General features: G+C 58.0%; 5 protein-coding genes across 5 annotated transcripts; 2 read left to right on the forward strand and 3 right to left on the reverse strand.

Moving 5' to 3' along the window:
• Positions 1–75: 75 nt before the first annotated feature.
• On the reverse strand, positions 76–4,600 carry hpm3-0 (Non-reducing polyketide synthase hmp3; the record flags this gene model as incomplete). Its single annotated transcript, XM_037323459.1, has 2 exons — positions 76–79; positions 135–4,600. The coding sequence occupies 2 exons, from the start codon at positions 4,598–4,600 to the stop codon at positions 76–78; spliced, it is 4,470 nt and encodes a 1,489-aa protein (XP_037177403.1).
• A 123-nt stretch (positions 4,601–4,723) lies between these two features.
• ZEA1 (Non-reducing polyketide synthase ZEA1) lies at positions 4,724–5,266 on the reverse strand (the record flags this gene model as incomplete). The annotated part of the gene is made up of 1 exon (XM_037323460.1): positions 4,724–5,266. One exon carries the CDS (start codon positions 5,264–5,266, stop codon positions 4,724–4,726), a length of 543 nt encoding a protein of 180 aa, XP_037178355.1.
• Positions 5,267–5,551: 285 nt separating this feature from the next.
• On the reverse strand, positions 5,552–6,749 carry hpm3-1 (Non-reducing polyketide synthase hmp3; the record flags this gene model as incomplete). Its single annotated transcript, XM_037323461.1, has 2 exons — positions 5,552–6,374; positions 6,439–6,749. The coding sequence occupies 2 exons, from the start codon at positions 6,747–6,749 to the stop codon at positions 5,552–5,554; spliced, it is 1,134 nt and encodes a 377-aa protein (XP_037178356.1).
• Positions 6,750–8,426: 1,677 nt separating this feature from the next.
• On the forward strand, positions 8,427–15,916 carry hpm8 (Reducing polyketide synthase hmp8; the record flags this gene model as incomplete). The annotated part of the gene is made up of 3 exons (XM_037323462.1): positions 8,427–8,547; positions 8,651–9,138; positions 9,203–15,916. The coding sequence occupies 3 exons, from the start codon at positions 8,427–8,429 to the stop codon at positions 15,914–15,916; spliced, it is 7,323 nt and encodes a 2,440-aa protein (XP_037177400.1).
• Positions 15,917–17,638: 1,722 nt separating this feature from the next.
• Positions 17,639–18,377, forward strand: aclL-5 (Cytochrome P450 monooxygenase aclL; the record flags this gene model as incomplete). The annotated part of the gene is made up of 3 exons (XM_037323463.1): positions 17,639–17,760; positions 17,823–17,884; positions 17,974–18,377. 3 exons carry the CDS (start codon positions 17,639–17,641, stop codon positions 18,375–18,377), a joined length of 588 nt encoding a protein of 195 aa, XP_037178354.1.
• Positions 18,378–19,215: the final 838 nt, after the last annotated feature.

Consider the following 19,215-nt stretch of genomic DNA (forward strand, 5'->3'; position numbering starts at 1 on the left):
GATGCATTTCAGAGCATCAGAACTAATTGCAAAGCTAAGAAAATACACTATTATCTAAATAAACTGCCTGCCTGCTTATCTCGCTTTATCGAGCTGTTCATTAAGTTGAAGAACTTTTCTTCCCAAGCACAAACCTGACACCCTTGTCCAACGATTCCGCCAAGCGATGCGCCCCCGTAGGAGCAATAGCGTCATGATGGTCCCCCTCAATAGCCAAGCACACCATATTCTTGCCCAACTCGCCGTCCTTACCGGCGCCTACATACTTGTCCCAGCCACCGGGGCCCAGGTCCGTTTCTGAACTCTTGTCCGGCAGGCTCCACGCCACGGCGCCCAGCTTTGGGTTCTCCATAAACCCTTGGTACGGCTCGACAGGGTAGCCCATATCGGCGAGCTTGGCGACGAGGTCGGGCTGGCGCCGCCTCAGACGGCCTACCATGCCTCCCTTGCACCAGACGACGGCGGCGGGAATGCGAAGAACTGGTCCGGCGTCTGCTAGGGATGGCGGGTGGTAATCCAGGACGCACGTGAACATGGCGCGCAGGTGCTCCGTGATGTCGAACCCTGGGGTGTTGCCGATGAAGTGCTCTCCTGAAGTGGTGAAGAAGATAGGCCAAGTCTCTTCGTCCGACCAAGCAGCTGCTGATGGCGGCGGCGGGGGAAGAGGACTGCGCATGTCCAGAATCACGATGCCGGCCACGCGCCGCCCTTGTGCAAGGAGCTGGCGGCACATTTCGTAGCAGAAGAGGGACCCACCGGAGAAGCCGCTGATAACGATAGAGTCCTCGTCAGCTTCGGACAGACCAGCATTGGGCTGAATCTCGATAAGAGCTTCCACCATGATCTTGGCAACGCCGACAATGCCAACCTGTGTCGTCATTCGCGACGGGCAGCGCAGGAAGGGTGAGTCGATGCCGTAGACGGGCAGTGGGAACTGGCGCCGGAGCAGATGGATGTAGGTGGCGATGCTACCACCGCCATCGCAGACCAAGTACAGGCGCCCCTTGCCGGCCTGTGGACGGCCTTGCAGCATGGTGATTCGGGCTTTTGGAAGAGGCTCATCATTGGTGGTCTTTTCATCAACTACCGACGAAGATGAAGACGACTCTGGCGTGCGTTCAGCAAGAGGTGATCCCCCGGATGCAGTGAAGTCACCAGTTTGAACAGAGGATGTGGATACCGTTGCCTTTTGTTGTCCCTCTTCTTGCTCTTTCTCGTCTGGTGTTTCCTTCTCCTGTTGTCTCTCTGATTGTTCTTGCGACTTTGTTGTACCAAACGAGCGGACAAGGTGACCTATAGTCGGATACTCCAGCATGAACAGTGGAGACAGAGGATAATCAGACTTCTCCTTTACCCGCGTACAAATCTCCACGGCCATGATAGAGTCCACGCCAAGGTCAGCCAGCGCGGCATCCTCTGTTAGCTCCGTCGTTTCCAAGCCTGTTTCTTCGGCAATACTGTCGAGGATGACTGGAAGCAAGCCGGCCTTGGCCTGGCTAGGAGTTTGTTGGCTGCTACCTGTACCATCGTCAAGACGTGGATCTTGTTCCCGGAACACAGACGGTTGCTCGGCTATTGTCTCATTCTCCGTCTTTGTCACCATCGTATTGGAATGATCTGCCGGCGGAGGCGTCTCTATCACCCTGGCGGCGCCTCCACCGATCTTGACTGACCGGTCCTGGTCCTGTTGCTGTCTCCCACCTGCGCCGGGAGCTAAGGTCTGCAGCAAAGCCGCGTTGGGAACCTCATGGAACCTCATCCGCCAGGTCCTCATGACCAACTTGTCAGCATCGTCAAAGACGACAACCTCGCAGACAGCCGAGTCAGATCCCCTCTCAGAGACTCGCGCATAAGTCCAGTACGACTGACCAGGCTCGATCTTCGCCATCTGCTCGAACCGTTCGAGGCTATCCATGATGAAGCTTGAGTTAGTGCCCGTCTCGGAAGAGAAACGGCTCGGATGGCAGTTAACCAGGAAACCGGCCAGATGTGCCAGGGCTTCGCCGCAGTAAGGCGATCCCGCCACGAAAGTCACGTCAGCGGGGTCGCGAACAGGTACAACCTCGGCCACCGCCTCCGAAAAGTCGTCTGAGACGAACGCCTCCCGGATGCAACGGTAGTTGTCGGACGCGTACTGAACGGCACGCGGGAACAGAGCGTAGAAGATGCTTGCTGGCAGTCTGCTGCTGCAAGACCGTTGCACCTCAAGCATTCTCGCCCTGATATAGAAGGAGTGCGAGTCAGCATTGGGTTGATTGCCGTTGCGGACTACAACGTCGCAGCGGCCCAGGTCGAACGAGCGTGCTGATGATTGAGACAGCGCCTTGAATGCGACTTGGATAACACCCTCCGACTCAATGACAGCTGTGGCATGAAGCTCACCATTCGGACCGGCGATGGTTGCCGTGAGAGGACGTCGCAAATTGGCCTTCTGGAGACTGAAGCGTTCCATGATGTTGAAGTTGTCGTCCATCTTCCGGCCGTCGTGATGCTCGAGTGCGCACTTGGCTGCTACGAATGCGGCCTCACTGAAGACGGAGCCAGGGCAGAGACCCACGCCTTGCATGCGGTGACCTTCCATCATGGCAAGGAGTCCTGGGACTGCAATGGAAGCGCCGACGGTGACGCGGGTCTTGCCATCCTTGTCTTTGGTCTTGTCCACGATGTACTGCGCACAAGTGGATATGATGGGCTGTTGGCGGGCCAGATGTCCCGGGGCACCATTATCACCAGCAGCAGATCCATCTAGTAACTTTTTCTCCTTGTAGGCAATCCAAAAGTCCTTGGTATCCCAGGAGTACGACGGCAACGTGAGTAGTTGGAGGTTCTTCTCAAATGGCGCGTGGAGCAAGAGCCAGTCCGGATCGCAACCGTTCACGTACAGGCTGGCCAGACACTCGGGGATGCCCGTCCAAGGACTTGAACCGGTACCCTTCAGCGTCGACACGACATGGCCAGTCCGCGGCGAGAGAGTCTCCTGAACAAATGCGCCGCACACCTGGCTCGGGCCAATCTCAAGCCAGACCGGGCTGTTGTCCTTGAACTTGGCCTTAACAGCATGGAGCGCGCCGACAAAGTCAACGGGGTTTCGAGCTTGCTTGGCAAGGTATTCAGGACCGAACTTAAGACTTCCTGCAGCAGCATCTCCGTCCACAATAGAGGCTAGGAGCGTCGAGGCTACGGGCACCTTTGGCGGCAGTGAGTAGGTGATGCCAGGACCAGACGCGAGCGCCATGAAGTCGTCTATGATGGCGTCAACCTGGAATGAATGGAAGCCAAAGGGTAGCGGCAGGACCTTCGAGCGCGTCTTCTGCTTCATGAGCGCTCCCTGGAGCCGTGCTACGGCGTCGACTGTCCCGCTCACAACCGACGCGCTGGGACTGTTGACGCAAGCAACGGAGCACTTCTCCGCATCAAGGCCCAGATCCTTTATAAGGTCTCGAACGGCGTCTGCGGGTGCCGCAACAGCGAGCATGGCGCAGACACCTTGGCTGTTGCACTTCTGCATGGCCAAGGCGGCGCGAGAACCGACGAGAAAGAGGGCGTCAGCGAGCGAGAGTACGCCGGCCACGTGAAGCGCAGCATACTCGCCCAAGGAGTGGCCCATCACCAGATCCGGCTCAACAGCCAGCCGTCTCCAGAAGGTAGCGAGGCCGATCTCCAGTGCCAGTACGGCGAGCTGCGTCTGCGCCGTGTTCCAGGCCCCACCTCCCATTCCGGCTCCGGCTCGTGCCCCACTTCCGGTCCCGGTGATGATATCCAAGAAAGGTGGGAATCCGAATCCGCTGCATATGTGCTGGCAAAGGTCCACAGTGTCCTTGAAAACTGTGCTTGTGCGATACAAGTCGGCGCCCATGCCAGCGTAGTGTGAACCCTGGCCGGTGAAGACGAAGATGACGGGCGATTTCTTGGTCGTTGTGGGTTTTGAGTCAGACTGCAGTGCCTGGATAAGTTCTTTCGTAGAAGATGCGGCACAAGAGAAGCGGAAAGAAGGCTGGTGGACCCTTCGGGCCGTGGTTGTGTAGGCGACATCCTCAAGACGAACGGACGGGTTCGCAGCAAGCCATTTTGCCAGCCGGGATTTGTTGGCTTGATGTGATGCGGCTGTGTGTGCCGAGAGCACCACAACGTGTGCTGATCGCGGGTCATTTTCAGGGCCAGAGGTTACGGTCTTTGTGTTCAGGCCTTGGAAGTCTTCCACCACCAACGCCGTGTTGCCGCCCGCAGCGTCAAAGTTGTTGATCAGAACACGCCTTCTCTTCCCACTCTCGGGGCGGAACGGGGCGGCCTTGCTCAAGATTCTGATCTTGTTTTCTTCCAGTGATGGGAACTGCTTGTTGAGAGCGTGTGGCATGCCAGCTTGGGGCGGCAGCATCTGTTTCTGGAGCATGAGGATGGCCTTGATTACCGAGGCAACTCCAGAGGACGCCTCGCTGTGGCCGATGTTTGCTTTCACAGATCCAACTGTTAGGGGCTGGTCTGCATCTCCGCCGTCGGCCTCCTCCTTACCGCCGGCCGGCGTCCTACGTCTCCGGCCCAACACATTCGCGATGGCTGTCATCTCACATGGGTCGCCAACAGGAGTCGCAGTACCATGCATCTCAGCGTACGCAATATCCCGCGGGCTGAGTCGCGCCTGTCGCAGCGTCTGGCGCAACACACGCTCCTCGGCCCCTGAATCTGACTGCGTGAGGAAAGCTGAGTTACCGGCTTGGTTGCGCGCTTAGCCGGGGATGACGGAGAGGATACGATCATTATGGGCGATGGCGTCAACAAGACGCTTCAGCACCACAACACCAACAAACTCGCCGCGGCAGTACCCCTGAGCGTCATCCCGGAAGGTTCGACAATTTCCGGTGTCCGAAAGAACGCCGGCCTTGCTTAGGAGGCACCACCCATGTGGCGAGGCCAGCACGTTGGCGGCGCCGGCAACCACCATGTCGTGGTCGCCCGCCAACAGACCTCGGCAAGCCAGGTGGATTAGCGACAGTGAGGTTGAGCAAGCCTGGTCGATAGAATATGTCGCGCCCTCCCATCCATAGTGGAAGGCGACACGGCCACCCGCAAAGGGTCGCGCGAGGGCTTGTAGTGTGTATGCGTCGCAGCCCTTCTCATGGTGTGCCGTCTCATATCCGTCCACATTGCTCTGGCCGAAGAGAACGGAGATTCGGCTCGGATCTACCGCTTTGGTTGTGCCGCATGAGTAGCCTGCCGACTCGAGCGCCTCGTGGCACGCCATCTGGAACAGCCGACTACCGGGGTCCATGATGAGAGCCTCGCGCGGCGAGACGCGGAAGAAGCGCGGGTCATAATGGCCCGGCTTGTCGAGGAAGCAGCCCAACTTGCACGTTGACACACAGTTGGGGCTCTGCTTGGATTGGAAAAGTTCTCGGCGTCGAACCGTCCTTGGGGGATCTCGCGCGCAACATCACGACCGGATTCGATGATCTTCCAGTATCCCTCCAGGTCATCGCACTCGGGGGCACGGGCGGCCATACCCACCACGGCAATACGCCCTTCGTAGCTGTCTACGGCTTCCTGCGATTTCGGTTCATGACTCTCGTTTCCGAGCTCGGTGTGCGGGGCGACCGAAACTCGTCTTCCCGTCGCTTTCAGCTTTGCTGGTGAGAGAGCCGGCGAACCACGTCGGACCCATTACCAATAGTTGCACGCCTTGGCAAGACTCTGCACCGAGACGGTTGTTCAACCTCTTCACCATCTCCACCAAGTCAACCGGCCTTGAAAATGCATAGTCTGCGACGCTCAGAAGCAGGTGGCCCCAATTTGCGCAGCGCGGAGGAACAGCATCGTCGTCTTCATCGGAAGCCCGAAGGCCCCAAATTCGGAATCCCGGGTGGACAGACTTAGAATGGAATGCTGATTGTCCGGCAATGTACTCGCGATGTGATTGTGAAAGCTCGTGGTTGTGCTGCATCGAGTAGATGGGAAGCCTCTGCGTCGCGACATCTCCCAATCTAGAGTCCTTCAAACATGCGTCGAGCACCGAGGGAGGACCGACGACGGTGCCCCAGTGGTCTCCTCGGATGCCCACCCGCGCTCTCTTCAGACTTGGGACTTTGCTGCTCTCCTGGATCTGGTGGAGGATACCGTCCAGCTTCTCGGGCGTGATGCCCACGACGGCACAGCCCCATGAGGAGGAGCTGCCGCTACCGCCGTCTTCCACGGCTCGTGAGACCTGCCCGGCAACCTCGCACAGGCGACATACGAAACCGGCGGTCACAACGCTTGCTTCACGGAGTGATTCAAAGTCGTCTGAGATGGCCAGGAGCGCGGCGTTGATCAGACCTCCTGAGATACCCAGTCCCTCGGGTCTGGGATTCGCTTTCAAAGCGTCTGGTGAATCATGGACCCATCTGACTTACAGAATTAGCACCTTGACATGTAGAAGGACGCTTCTCTCGGATCCATCGTACGCACCTTAACAGAATCACGGCCCGGACAATGTAGGACATAATACACTGCACAAACCCAACATCGTCATCATGATCGCGGTACAAGTCTGCAACCTCCTGAACGCTGGAAAAGATACTACTAGGACCCAGGCTGTCCCGGATCTTTGGGTGCATATACCGGGTCTCCGCTCTCACGACCGCCGCCACGTCGTCGAGGAAGAGCCGCAGCCAGGCACATTTGCCGGCCTGTTCGTGGATGCGGTCGATCGACTCGAGCCACGGCTCCGTGTAGCCTCCGAAGAGGAGGATCGTTGGTGTTGGTGTCACCACCGTCATTGTGTGTTCACGTATGTGGTAATTCTCGTCGTGTAGAATCTGTCTATCCCCTCAGAAAGATAGGCCAAAACTCGTCGCTGGTCGAGAGTCGTCGATGTTGTTGGGGGAAGTGGGCGGGCGGTCAAGGTTGAAGCTCGTCTGCACGTGTTGCTCGTCGTGTAAACACCCCTGATCAGCACCAGGACCTTTTTTGCGAGTCCGAGATGTGCGAAGTCGTGATAACTGACAGTCGGTCTTCTCGGAACTCCGAAGTTTTCTTAACAAAAGAATAAATTAATATTCGAGTCGTATCATTTCAAGCATAATATTCGGGTTCACGTAAGATTTCCTTACGTTCTACGGTATCGAATAGCCCCATGATCGACTCAAGACGTTCATGGGTTCAATATCAGTCTGCAGAACAAGGCCGGCAAGTTGACTACGCAATCGTAGCTTAATTCGCTATCAGTTTTCACAAGAAATAGGTTCCACAATACCACTGACTCTGACGGGCGTATCGTTACCGCTCGTGAGCAGAGAGCATCTTCAGTTGTAAAACTAGCGCAGGACCCAATTTCGATGGAACCCACACGTGTTAGCAACAGCCAATTGCCAGCACAGTATTACCCTATGCGTAGGGCGTAGTCGCAAGCAGATTGCAACCCCCCAGCTCTAGTTGTAGGGAGGAGAGCCAAGCACTCGGACTGGACCCGTAGCCGGCCCGAGCAGCCGAGTCAGGCACGCAGAACATCTACTGCTCTAGGCCCGTGTACTTGCCGTATAGTGAGGCCGTGAGTTAGAAAGTCCGGGGTGCATTACTCGGCGAAACAGAGCCCCATTCGACACGGACAGGCCGCTCAAAGGTTGCCCTGGTCGTTGTGGGGAGAAATTCCCGTTCACACTGTGGAATTTATGTGTACTTACACAGCTTCGTGAACCATGGGCCCTAGGAGAAAGAACAATCAATATCCACTTTCAATATCCCCTCCTACCCGTAGTACTACCCCGTAGAAACGCACTGTTGATCGTCTGAGACTCTATTCCCACCAGTTGCAAGAAAGAAAATTCTACCGATTGATTGCCCGTGCCCTGTACAACTCTTCACCGAGGTGGGCAGTTGTCGGACCCCGAGAATCCATAGGGTTGAAAGAGCTACTAGATACAGAACCTCCCGCCGGGACATGAACAACGGTCGTCCCGAAGGTGGATAGCTGCCGGCTGATATTCGCAAATCCCTCTCCTGAAACGGCGTGGTCTCTTGCCCCGTGCAGGTCGTCTACAATCTAAGTGGCCATGCTAACTCGGTGAACCCCTCGGGATATAATCTCAGGATCGTGGGGTCTGGAAGTTTGACAATGAACCATGTTCGATGATAGAATGTGAGATTCCTGAAGGTCATCGTGGAACTTGGGGTATGGGACCCTCTCTGCTTCTGCTACGCACGTATGCAGTTCTGGTCGCAGGGTCTACCCTCAGGATACCTGGCCGAGTTCATGTTGACATTATTCGCTCAAGATAGTCGGTCACCACGAGTGGGCATCGAGGGGGCCATGGAATGCGTTCCCAGTTGGCGTGATAAGTGCTGCTGGTGCCCATCGACACTGTTGGATTTAGGTAGCTTGAGAGAGTTGTTCGCGGTAGCCTCGTCAAGACCAATATACCATTTGACTTTTCAGAGTTCTTGTTTTCATTTTCATCATGGGGTCTCACAACGTTCGTCGGGATAACATCCCCATTGCTGTGGTCGGCCTAGCCTGCCGACTTCCAGGCGATGCCACCAGCGCGACAGAATACTGGAACATGTTGAAAGAGGGAAGAGGTTAGTAAAGCTCACACAACTGTCTCCTGGGAAATGGAACACCGCAAGCAACCGGCCAGCCAGACAGAAAGACGGACCACTGACGCAGCTCACCAAACCGCAGATGGCTACTCACCCGAGACAAACCGCTACAACCCATCGGCCTTCCACCACGCCAACCCCAAAGACAGGCAAAACGTGCTGCCCACCAAGGGCGGGCACTTCATCAAGGAGGACCCCTACGCCTTCGACTCGTCCTTCTTCAAGTTCTCCGCCGCCGAGGCCGCCGTCCTCGACCCCAAGCAGCGCATCCTGCTCGAGGTGACGTACGAGGCCCTAGAGAATGCCGGCCTGCCGCCGCCGCGCATGGCTGGCACGCGGACCGCCTGCATCATCGGCACCGCGTGGAGCGACTATCGCGACGCCCTCGTGCGCGAATTCGAGCAGTGGCCGCGCCTGTACCTGATGGGCGTCAGCGACGAGATGGTCAGCAACCGCCTGTCACACTTTTTCGACCTGCGCGGGCCGAGTTTGACGGTCGAGACGGCGTGTTCGTCTAGTCTTGTGGCTATTCACCAGGCGTGCGAGAGCCTGCGGTCTGGTCAGGCAGAGGTGCGTTCATGAATCTCTATCACACGTCTTGTTAGCTATCTTGTATCACTCACACGACACCCAGATGGCCGTCGCAGGCGGAATCAACATGATCCTCGGCCCCGAGGCAACCATGGAACTCAACAGTCTGGGCGTGCTCAACCCCGACGGCCGCTCCCTCTCCTTCGACGAGGGCGCTAACGGCTACGGCCGCGCCGAGGGCTGCGGCATCGTCATCCTCAAGCCGCTGGACCAGGCCGTCCGCGACGGCGACCACATCCGCGCCGTGATCAGCGGCAGCGGCGTCAACTCGGACGGCTGGACCAAGACCATCTCGACGCCGTCCGCCTCCGCGCAGGCCGAGCTCATCAAGCTGGTCTACGAGTCCAACGGGCTCGACTACGACGCGACGCAGTACGTCGAGGCACACGGGACCGGCACCAAGGTCGGCGACCCGGTCGAGCTGGGCGCGATTCATGAGACGATTGGCCGCAATGCGAGCGAGTCGAGAAAGCTGTACGTGGGCAGCGTGAAGGCGAATATTGGACATCTTGAGCCTGCAGCCGGTGTGGCGGGCTTCATCAAGGGCGTTTTGGCGCTGGAGCACGGCAAAATCCCGCCCAACGTCCACTTTCACAAGGCCAATCCGAGAATTCCCTTTGATAAGTGGAATATGGTGGTGCCGACGTCGCTGACCCCTTGGCCCGAGGCCGAGACAAAACGCATGAGTGTCAGCAGTTTCGGCATGGGCGGAACCAATGCCCATGTTGTCCTCGAGGAGTTCAAGAAGACACCAAAGCAACTGACGAATGGCGTTCACAGCAATGGTAATGCGCCCTCCAAGGCCGCCGTTGTTGATCAGAAGAGACTCTTTGTCTTCAGCAGTCACGACCAGGCAGGTATCAAGCGCGTCTCAACTACGCTGGCACAGCATCTCGACAAGGTTCGGAGTGAAAACCCAACCTGGACACCTGAGAAAGGTGAGCCCGAGTACCTGGCCAACTTCGCACACACACTCGCCACCGCGCGCTCCAGTCTGGGATGGAAAGCCAGTTGCCTGGCAAGCAGCTTCTCACAAGTGCAGTCCCAGCTGGCGGCCGCTCCTTCAGAGGAGACTTGGAAGATCTCTCGCGCGTCATCCGATCCAAAGCCGTTACGCGTAGGCTTCGTCTTCACCGGCCAGGGCGCCCAATGGGCAGGCATGGGTATCGAGCTCCTCTCGCGCCCCGTGTTCCGGGCTTCAGTCGCCCGGTCGGCCGCCATCCTCGAGAGCCTCGGCTGCACCTGGGAGCCCGTAGCCGAGCTGTCGAAGATGGGCAAGGAGTCCCGGCTCGGCCAGCCCGAGATCAGCCAGCCCATCTGCAGCGTCCTGCAGATTGCCCTCGTTGACGAGATCCGGTGGTGGGGCTCCCCGGTCCTCAGCAACCCGGCAAAGGTCGTCGGCCACTCGAGCGGAGAGATCGCGGCGGCCTACTGCATGGGGGCTCTGACGCACCGGGACGCGCTTGTTGTGGCATACTCCCGCGGCACGGCCTCGGCTCTACTGCCGACGGTTGCGCCGCATCTCAACGGCGCCATGATGGCGGCGGGATGCTCCCGCGAGACGGCCGAGGACCTCATCGATAAGCTCGGACTGTCTGGACAAGTCGGCGTCGGGTGCGTCAACTCCCCATCCAGCATCACACTCTCCGGAGACTCAGCTGCGATGGACACAATAGCCGCTGCGCTAGACGAGCAAAAGACGTTTTGCCGGCGGCTCAAGGTCCAGGTGGCCTACCACTCGTCCCATGTCGCTACCGTTTCCGGCGAATACTACCAAGCCATGGCCTCAGAAGGCGTCGAGCCCATCGTTGTCAGCGCAGACGAGGGAGCTCCTCGTATGATCTCCAGTGTGCTGGGCGACGATGTGTCCTCAGAGCAGTTGGGACCCTTCTACTGGCTGCGGAACTTCACCTCGCCAGTATTATTCTCCGACGCTCTGAAGAAGCTGGTCCTGCCGGAGACCGAGACCGAGAATGAGAACGAGCCTGACGTCGACTTACTCGTCGAGATCGGGCCCCACAGCACCCTGGGCGGGCCCATCGAGCAGATCCTCTCGCACCACGGCGTGAAGAGCGGCGCCGTGGCCTACCAAGCGGTCCTCCGTCGCGGCGCCGACGCCGCCGAGACGAGCCTCCGGATGGCTGAACAGCTGTTCCACCTCGGCATCCCGCTGGATCTGGCCAAGGTCAACGGCGACGATTCGCCGTTGGTGGACCTGCTCACGGACCTGCCCCCGTACCCCTGGATGCACGACAACAAGTACAATGCCTATCCGAGAGTGCAGAGGGAGCGTTGGTTCCGAGACCAGCCCGCCAAGGGCCTTCTAGGTGCACCGACGCCGGTGATGCGGGAGAAGCAGCACGTCTGGCGCGGCTTCATTCGTCTCGATGACGAGCCGTGGCTGCGCGGGCACACCGTCGGCGACACTGTTGTCTTCCCCGCCGCCGGTATGATTAGCATGGTGCTCGAGGCGGCGCAGCAGCTTGCCGAGCCTGGCAAGGCTATTCACGCCCTGCGCCTGCGCGACGTGTCGGTCATGGCTGCCGTCTCGATTTCCGAGGGTGTGGCCACAGAGGCGGTCGTCAATATGACCCGCGCTGGGTCGGGCCAGGGACCTTGGTGGGAATTCACCTTGTCGTCGGCCAACAACAACACCAACTCAAGCCAGCTGCGAGACAACTGCCGCGGTCTCATCGCCATCGACTACGCGGCCGCTAAGAGCGAGCACATGGAGCGTGAGGAGGCTCACGTCATCGGACAGCGGGCGGCACAGTATCAAGAGGCCGTCAACGAGCTCAATCAGACCGTTGCCAAGGACGACTTCTACTCGCAGATCGCGCAGGGCACTGGCTTCAAGTACGGCGAGCTCTTCCAGGGTGTTGAGGACCTATTCGTCGGGCCGGGAAAGACCCACTTCCGGCTCCGGGTCACGGACATCGGCAAGACGTTCAGCCAGGGACAGATGGGTCCGGCCTCGGCCCAGAACCGGGACTCGCACCGCGGCACGCGACCGTTCCTTATCCACGCGGCCACACTCGACGCCATCTTCCAGTGTTGGGTTGGTGCCACATACCGCGGCGGCGTGCTGGGTCTGAAGCCATTCGCGCCCACGCGTCTCGGCGCGATGGAAATTCGGATGGACGTGCCTGGCGCGCCGGACGACATCATGGCCGGCTTCAGCACAAACAAGCGCCACGGCTTCCATGAGCAGACCAACGACATGTTCCTGTTCGACCCGAAGCTCGACAAAATGTACATCGCGATTGAAGACTTCCGCATCTCGGAGCTTGACGTTGCCGGCGGCCAAGATGAGCAGGACGGCAGCCCGGACACCGTTCTCGACGGGCCCGGCGCATCCGTCACAGCCGAAGTACGATGGGATTACGCCATGAGTCTGCTGGAGGAGTCTGACGTCGCAAAGGCCGTCGCAGCACCCCAGACTCAGCCTGGGGAGGGCATGGCCAGGCTGATCACCATGCTGCTCCACGAGAAGCCTTCAGCTACGGTGATCGAAGTGGTGCAGGACCGCAAGGCTCTTGCCGAGGGCCAGTCCATCGTGAACGGCGTCGTTGGCCAATCGCTGCCGAATGGCGCAGTGCCCCCCTCCAACATTCGCTACGCACTGGCGCAGGGTGACGGTGTCACCGAGACCGAAGCCGCTGCTACACTGTTCGGTGAGGCACTGCCGCTGGATCAGGCCACCCGGGACGCTACTTCTGCTGATATCTTGGTCGTTTCGCCGCCTCTCTCCCAGAACCTGGTGGGTGATGACAATACCCTCTTGGATTCTTTTGTCGGCCTGGCCAAGGCGGATGCTACCCTCGTCCTCTCCTCGAATAGTCGTCAGGCTCTCGCAGCAAACACACTATTCCTCCAGTCCAAGGGTTGGCGAGTCGTATCAACACTTTCTACAGGTGATGGCAATGCGGTTGTAGCCCTGTTCAGATATAGCCCGGACGCAGAACTGCAGAACGGCGAGACAACATCGGCTCACAACTTCGTCATTGTCCTACCCTCCGAACCATCGCCTGCCACTCAAGACTTCTCCAAGACGCTCGAAGACAAACTGATTTCCCAAAGGGAGACCGTGGTGGTGAAGTTCTGGGATCAAGTCGCTGGTTCTGCGTCAGGAGTGAACGACAGCGACTCGTTGTCTCCCGCCGTCGTCGTATCTCTGCTGGAACTCGAGCAGCCCATACTAGCTGATCTTTCCGTGACTGATTTCCAGGCCATTCAGAGCCTGATCCTGCAGAGCGAGCGAATCCTCTGGGTAACTGGCGGCGGCGATGACCCGTCCTTCTACGTCGTGGACGGCCTCGCACGAACCGTCGCCAACGAGAAGGCCAGCCTGCGGTTCCAGACACTCCATCTCAGCAGCCCGTCTGCAGCAAGCGGACCGTCGCTCGCCGGCCGGATCCTCGCCAGCGACACACCCGACAACGAGTTCCGCGAGGTACAAGGTTTGCTGCAGACGTCTCGCGTGTACAAGAGCGCGGTGGGCGAGCGGCGCATCGCCCGCCACCTCAAGGACGCCACGCGCATCGTGCCTCTGGCCCAGGAGAAGTCGCCCGTCCGCTTGGCCATTGGCCGTCCTGGTCTACTAGACACGCTCCACTTTGCCAAGGACGAGCGCACACTCGAGCCACTTGCCGACACAGACGTCGAGATCAGCGTGCGCGCCTCGGGCATCAACTTCAAGGACATCATGGGCGCCATGGGCTTGGTCCCGATGCCGATGTTGGGCTTGGAAGCCAGCGGTATCGTGGTACGGACCGGTGCCGCGGTTAACAACGTCAAGGTCGGCGACCGTGTTGCCGCCCACGCGTACGGAAGCCACGCCACGGTCGTCCGGACACACCACGCTGTTGTCCACAAGCTGCCCGAGTCGATCACCTTCGAACAAGGTGCCGCCATCAACCTGGTGCACGTCACGGCATACTACGCTCTTGTACGTCTGGCCAAGCTGCGCAAGGGCCAGTCGGTCCTGATCCACGCCGCAGCCGGTGGTGTCGGACAAGCCGCCATCCAACTGGCCAAGTACTTGGGCCTGGTCATTTACGTGACCGTCGGATCTGAGAGCAAGCGGCAGCTTATGCGGGAACGCTTCGAGATCCCCGAGGAGCACATCTTCTATTCCCGCGACCTCAGCTTCGTCAAGGGCGTCCAGCGCGTCACCGGCGGCCGCGGTGTCGACTGCATCCTTAATTCGCTCGCGGACGAGCTGCTTCGCGCCTCGTGGGACTCTGGCTGCCTGGCTCCCTTTGGCACGTTTGTCGAGATCGGTCTACGCGACATCACCAACAACTCGCCGCTCGACATGCGGCCCTTTGTCAAGAACGCGACCTTCGCCTTCTGTGATATCCTCACCTACCCTGTTGAGGACCTTGGCAGTGTTCTCGGTGAGATCTACAGCCTCGTCGCGCAGGGCTACCTCTCGCCTGCCTATCCGCTCAAGGCATACCGCCCCAGCCAGGTCGAGGAAGTCTTCCGCGTCATGCAGCAGGGCAAGCACACCGGCAAGGCCGTCATCACCTTCAATGCCGAGGATGATAACGAGGGAGCTCCCGTCTTCCAGCGCGCTGCCGATCTGTTCCGTCTCGATCCGGACGTTACCTACCTCCTGGTCGGCGGCATGGGCGGCCTTGGCCGCAGTCTGGCGCGAAACCTCGCCGCCGCGGGCGCTCGCCACATTGCCTTCCTCTCACGCTCTGGTGATGCCTCGGCCTCGGCCCAGACCTTGCTCAATGAGCTGACCACGCGCTGGAATGTCAAGGCCCGCGCATACGCAGCAGACGCAGCCGATGCAGCATCCCTACAAGCAGCCATGGCGGTATGCGAGCGCGAGATGCCGCCAGTCCGCGGCGTCGTTCAACTAGCCATGGTGCTGCGCGACGTCGTTTTCGAGAAGATGCAGCCCGCGCAGTGGACACAGCCACTCCAACCCAAGGTGGCCGGATCGCGCAACCTGCACGAGTACTTCGGCGCGGACCGCCCCCTCGACTTCTTCGTGCTGTGCTCATCGGTATCCGGTGTCGTCGGTAACCCGGGCCAGGCGGCATACGCGGCTGGAAACACATATCAGGACGCGCTGGCAGCATACCGCCGCAAGCGCGGACTCAAGGCCGTGGCCGTCGACCTGGGCGTCATGCGCGACGTCGGCGTGCTGGCCGAAGGCAACACCGAGAGCGGTGTGCTGGGCCGCTGGGAGGAAGCCGTCGGCATCCCGGAGCCCATCTTCCACGCGCTCATCAAGAGCGTCGTTCATGGCCAGAAGCAGGAGCAGAACTCGGAAGAGGCTGTCCCTGCGCAGGTGGTCACCGGCCTGGGCTCAGCCGACGTCTGGGCAGCCCACCGCCTCCCTCAGCCGTTCTACCTCTCGGACCCGCGCTTCAGCCCCATGGCCATGGCCACGTCAACTGCCTCGTCTTCTGATAGCAGCGCTGAGACCGCCGCCACGGTATCAATCGCCTCGCAGCTCGCGGGCGTGTCGTCGATGCAGCAGGCGGCCGAGATCGTGACCGACGCGCTCTCGAAGCGGACGGCCGAGATCCTGCAGATGCCGGCGTCCGAGGTAGACCCCGCGCAGCCGCTGTACCGTTACGGCGTCGACTCATTGACTGCCATTGAGGTCCGTAACTGGATCGCGCGAGAGCTCAAGGCGAACATGGCGCTGCTGGAGATCGTGTCGGCCGTGCCCATCCGCGAGTTCGCGGCCAAGATTGCTGAGAAGAGCCAGCTGGTCAAGATTACGGAGTAGAATGAAAAGAATGAAGGATATGAAGTTATATGTGTTTCAAATTAGCGAACTGAGCGTGTTTTACGCGTCAATTGGGTCTGGGAAGGCGTTGGTGGCGCAAATTGCTTTCGTGAAAGCATCGATGGTGTTGTGATTGACGGTGGTGTCGTCGAAAAATGGAGACAGAGTGGTCCAGGGGGAGAGAATCCATGCGTAAGGGCTGACGACACCTGGCATCAGGTGGCCTCCAAAAGTCTCGTTATATGTCTGTTGTATTGTCCAACGCATGTTTACTATTGTTCTTGTACATCTTTGCACTCATCCTACTCGTTCTATCCTCAGCTTGAATTGAAGTGAAATCTAATCAAATGCTTTCCTATTTGGAGTACCTAGGTAGTCTCATGTTAGCAAACGAAGTATGTGTTGACATCCGCGTGCGACACAACGCAACCTGCGTCTTCCGATTTGCAATGTAAATCAAGCTCGGCATCGGTGCGAGTACGAAATTTGGGTGGCATCACATGGTTACCTATTCGCGAGGTCGTAGTTCTCATCCTGACTAATAAAGTGACGTCGTCGCATCGTGCATTGCCGCGGATACGCTCGTATTGCCATCCGTCAATACGATTGACCGGACTCACGGAGACTACACATCACCGTCGAATATCTTCGCCGGCAGCCTGTCCATCTAAATAGTTTAAAGGATGGACCTCTTCAAGCCCTCCCCGCCCATTCATCTCATCGACAATCTAACATTCGTCTTAAACCTATATCCTTCCCTAACCTGTAGGTATGTCCTCTAACGGCATTTTTATGAAGGCACCGGCAATGGTGCCGCAGTATGTTTCTGCCGGAGTGGGTATCCTGGCAGTCGTAAGTCTTCCTGTCCGCTCTTCCGTCCAACGTGTACGCTCTCTCAACGGTTCCGCGACGTCTTCTAGTTGATCTTATGGTTCTCTCTCAATGCCGCCTACAACATCTGGTTTCATCCACTCAGCAAATATCCGGGGCCGCGGTGGCAAGCGGCAAGCCGCCTTCCAAACACGATTCAGATCTTCAGAGGAACAGCCACGCGAAATACAGCGCGTCTTCACGAGATCTACGGCCATGCTGTTCGAATAACCCCCAACACCTTGTCTTTCACCAGCAGTCAAGCATGGGACGGTGAGTCGGAACAATCCTTCTCATAACGTTCCGCAGTTGAGCGTTAACACTCTAGTGGAGACACATACGGTCTCAGACGACAAAATGGAAGAGCAAACTTCCCCAAGGATCCAAGCTTTTACATTACACCTCCTGGAGAGGCTGACACCATCGTGCGTGATAACTGTTCTCGCGTCGGCTCGAACACGAAAGCTGACTCGCGCCCCAATAGTCCACAGCAAAAGATGCTGACCATCGCCGACTGCGACGAATCCAAGCGCATGCCTTTTCTGAGAAAGCATTATCGCTACAGGAGGGCTTTCTCAAGCAGTATACTCCCATGTTCATATCTCGATTACACGAGAGTATTAGCCAGCCAGGCGGAGATGTTGTCAATATCACCCGTTGGCTCAACCTTCTCACAACCGACATCATTGGTGAGCTTACATTCGCCGAGAGCTTCGAAGGCCTCAGCAAAGATCGGCTCCATCCCTGGCTCGAAATGGTCTTTTGACTCTGAAAGCCTTCACCTTTATACGGGAGCTGACTCGGCTGCCGCCTGTCTTCATGCGTCTTGCCATGGCATGCATTCCCGCAAACATGCTCAAGCATCAGCGGGCAGCTGTCGCTTTTGGTGCCAAGGCTGCGAAAAGGCGAATGGGGCTCGGTACCGAGCGGCCGGATTTCATGTCGTGCATTCTTCGCCAGACGGGCGAACAACGGTACCTCGCTACCATGGGCTCATTGCATTCCCAGCCGTTTTGCTGACACGCGGATTCCTCAGCATGACGGAACCAGAGATTGAAGCAGCGGCAATCACATTCATCGTTGCGGGCAGCGAGACCAGTAAGTCTGCAGTACCGTCCTGTCTCCTGTACTTCCTCAGCACTCGTCGGCTGATCCTACCTGAGCGGCCACTATGCTTTCTGGCACAGTCTATCTCCTGTGCGAAAACCGACCTGTCATCGAAAGGTTGACGTCTCTTGTTCGGACCGACTTTCCCAACGAGTCTGACCTCACCTTGGTCAAGCTCCAGCAACACGAATACCTCAATGCCGTTCTTCAAGAGGGGCTGCGCCTCTATCCGCCTGCGCCTGACAACCTCTTCCGAGTGACTCCAAAAACCGGAGGATATGTGATGGGTCATTTGCTGCCCCCAAAGACTAGCTTGACTATGAACCTTTGGGCGGCCAACCGGTCGGCGGAAAACTTTCATCGCCCCCTTGAATTTATCCCGGAAAGGTGGGTGAAAGATGCCCCAGTTGAGTTCCGGCAGGATGATAGGAACGCTATGAGACCGTTCAGCGTGGGACCTAGGGATTGTTTGGGGAAGAAGTAAGCTGTGATCCCACAAAGTCGCCTGAACTCATTCTGTGCCTCGCTTATCTAACCATTTCGACAGCCTTGCATGGGCGGAGATGCGCATGATTCTTGCTTATTTGGTTTGGAACTTCGATCTCGAACTCCAATCGGATAGCCAAGGTTGGATTGAGAGACAGAAGGTGTTCATGCTTTGGGAAAAACCAGACCTGAACGTGAAGATTTCCCGGAGACATTGATGAGAACGCAGACCGGAGCATGTCCAGACAGCACTTGATGAGAACAATGAGTACTTTCTTTGAGAATAATTCTGGGCAAAATCGCTATCAATACACAGCTCAGCAAATTTCATGAGTTCTACAGCTTGATGTTTAATCGATGAACGTGACAGCAAAGAGCTCCCATCTTCAAAAAACACCAACGCATGGATGTCCCGATCTGCTACCCAACAGCAGAGGTTTTCCGACAGATAATAAGGGCACCCGTGGGATGGCTGAATTGGGATTCATTCGGGGAGAAACTTAGTGTGGCAACAACTGTCCAATGTATGATTTCCTCGGGACCTTGAACTCATCCGAGCACAGTGAGGTAAGAACCCGGCAGAGCGGTCCGATGCCAGCGGTGGATACCTCCCGGATGAGATTCCAGCCAGTAATTCATATCCACAGCACGATGCTTGCTTAGACACCAAAAGATTCGCCGAATCTCACACCGGCCGGATGCCGTGATTCCCCATGAAGTTGTAGGTAGTCACACGCTCACAAACTTGGCTTCCGGTTGGTGTTGAAGGTGACCCGGTCATCCCCGGAGGACGAAATTGCTACCATTCCCCCACCCCGGTCAGCCGGTACCCCCGC

This window comes from Colletotrichum aenigma (genome assembly GCF_013390185.1).
Source record: "Colletotrichum aenigma strain Cg56 chromosome Unknown KSG_Cg56_contig05, whole genome shotgun sequence".
In the NCBI taxonomy this organism is placed as follows: Eukaryota; Fungi; Ascomycota; class Sordariomycetes; order Glomerellales; family Glomerellaceae; genus Colletotrichum; species Colletotrichum aenigma.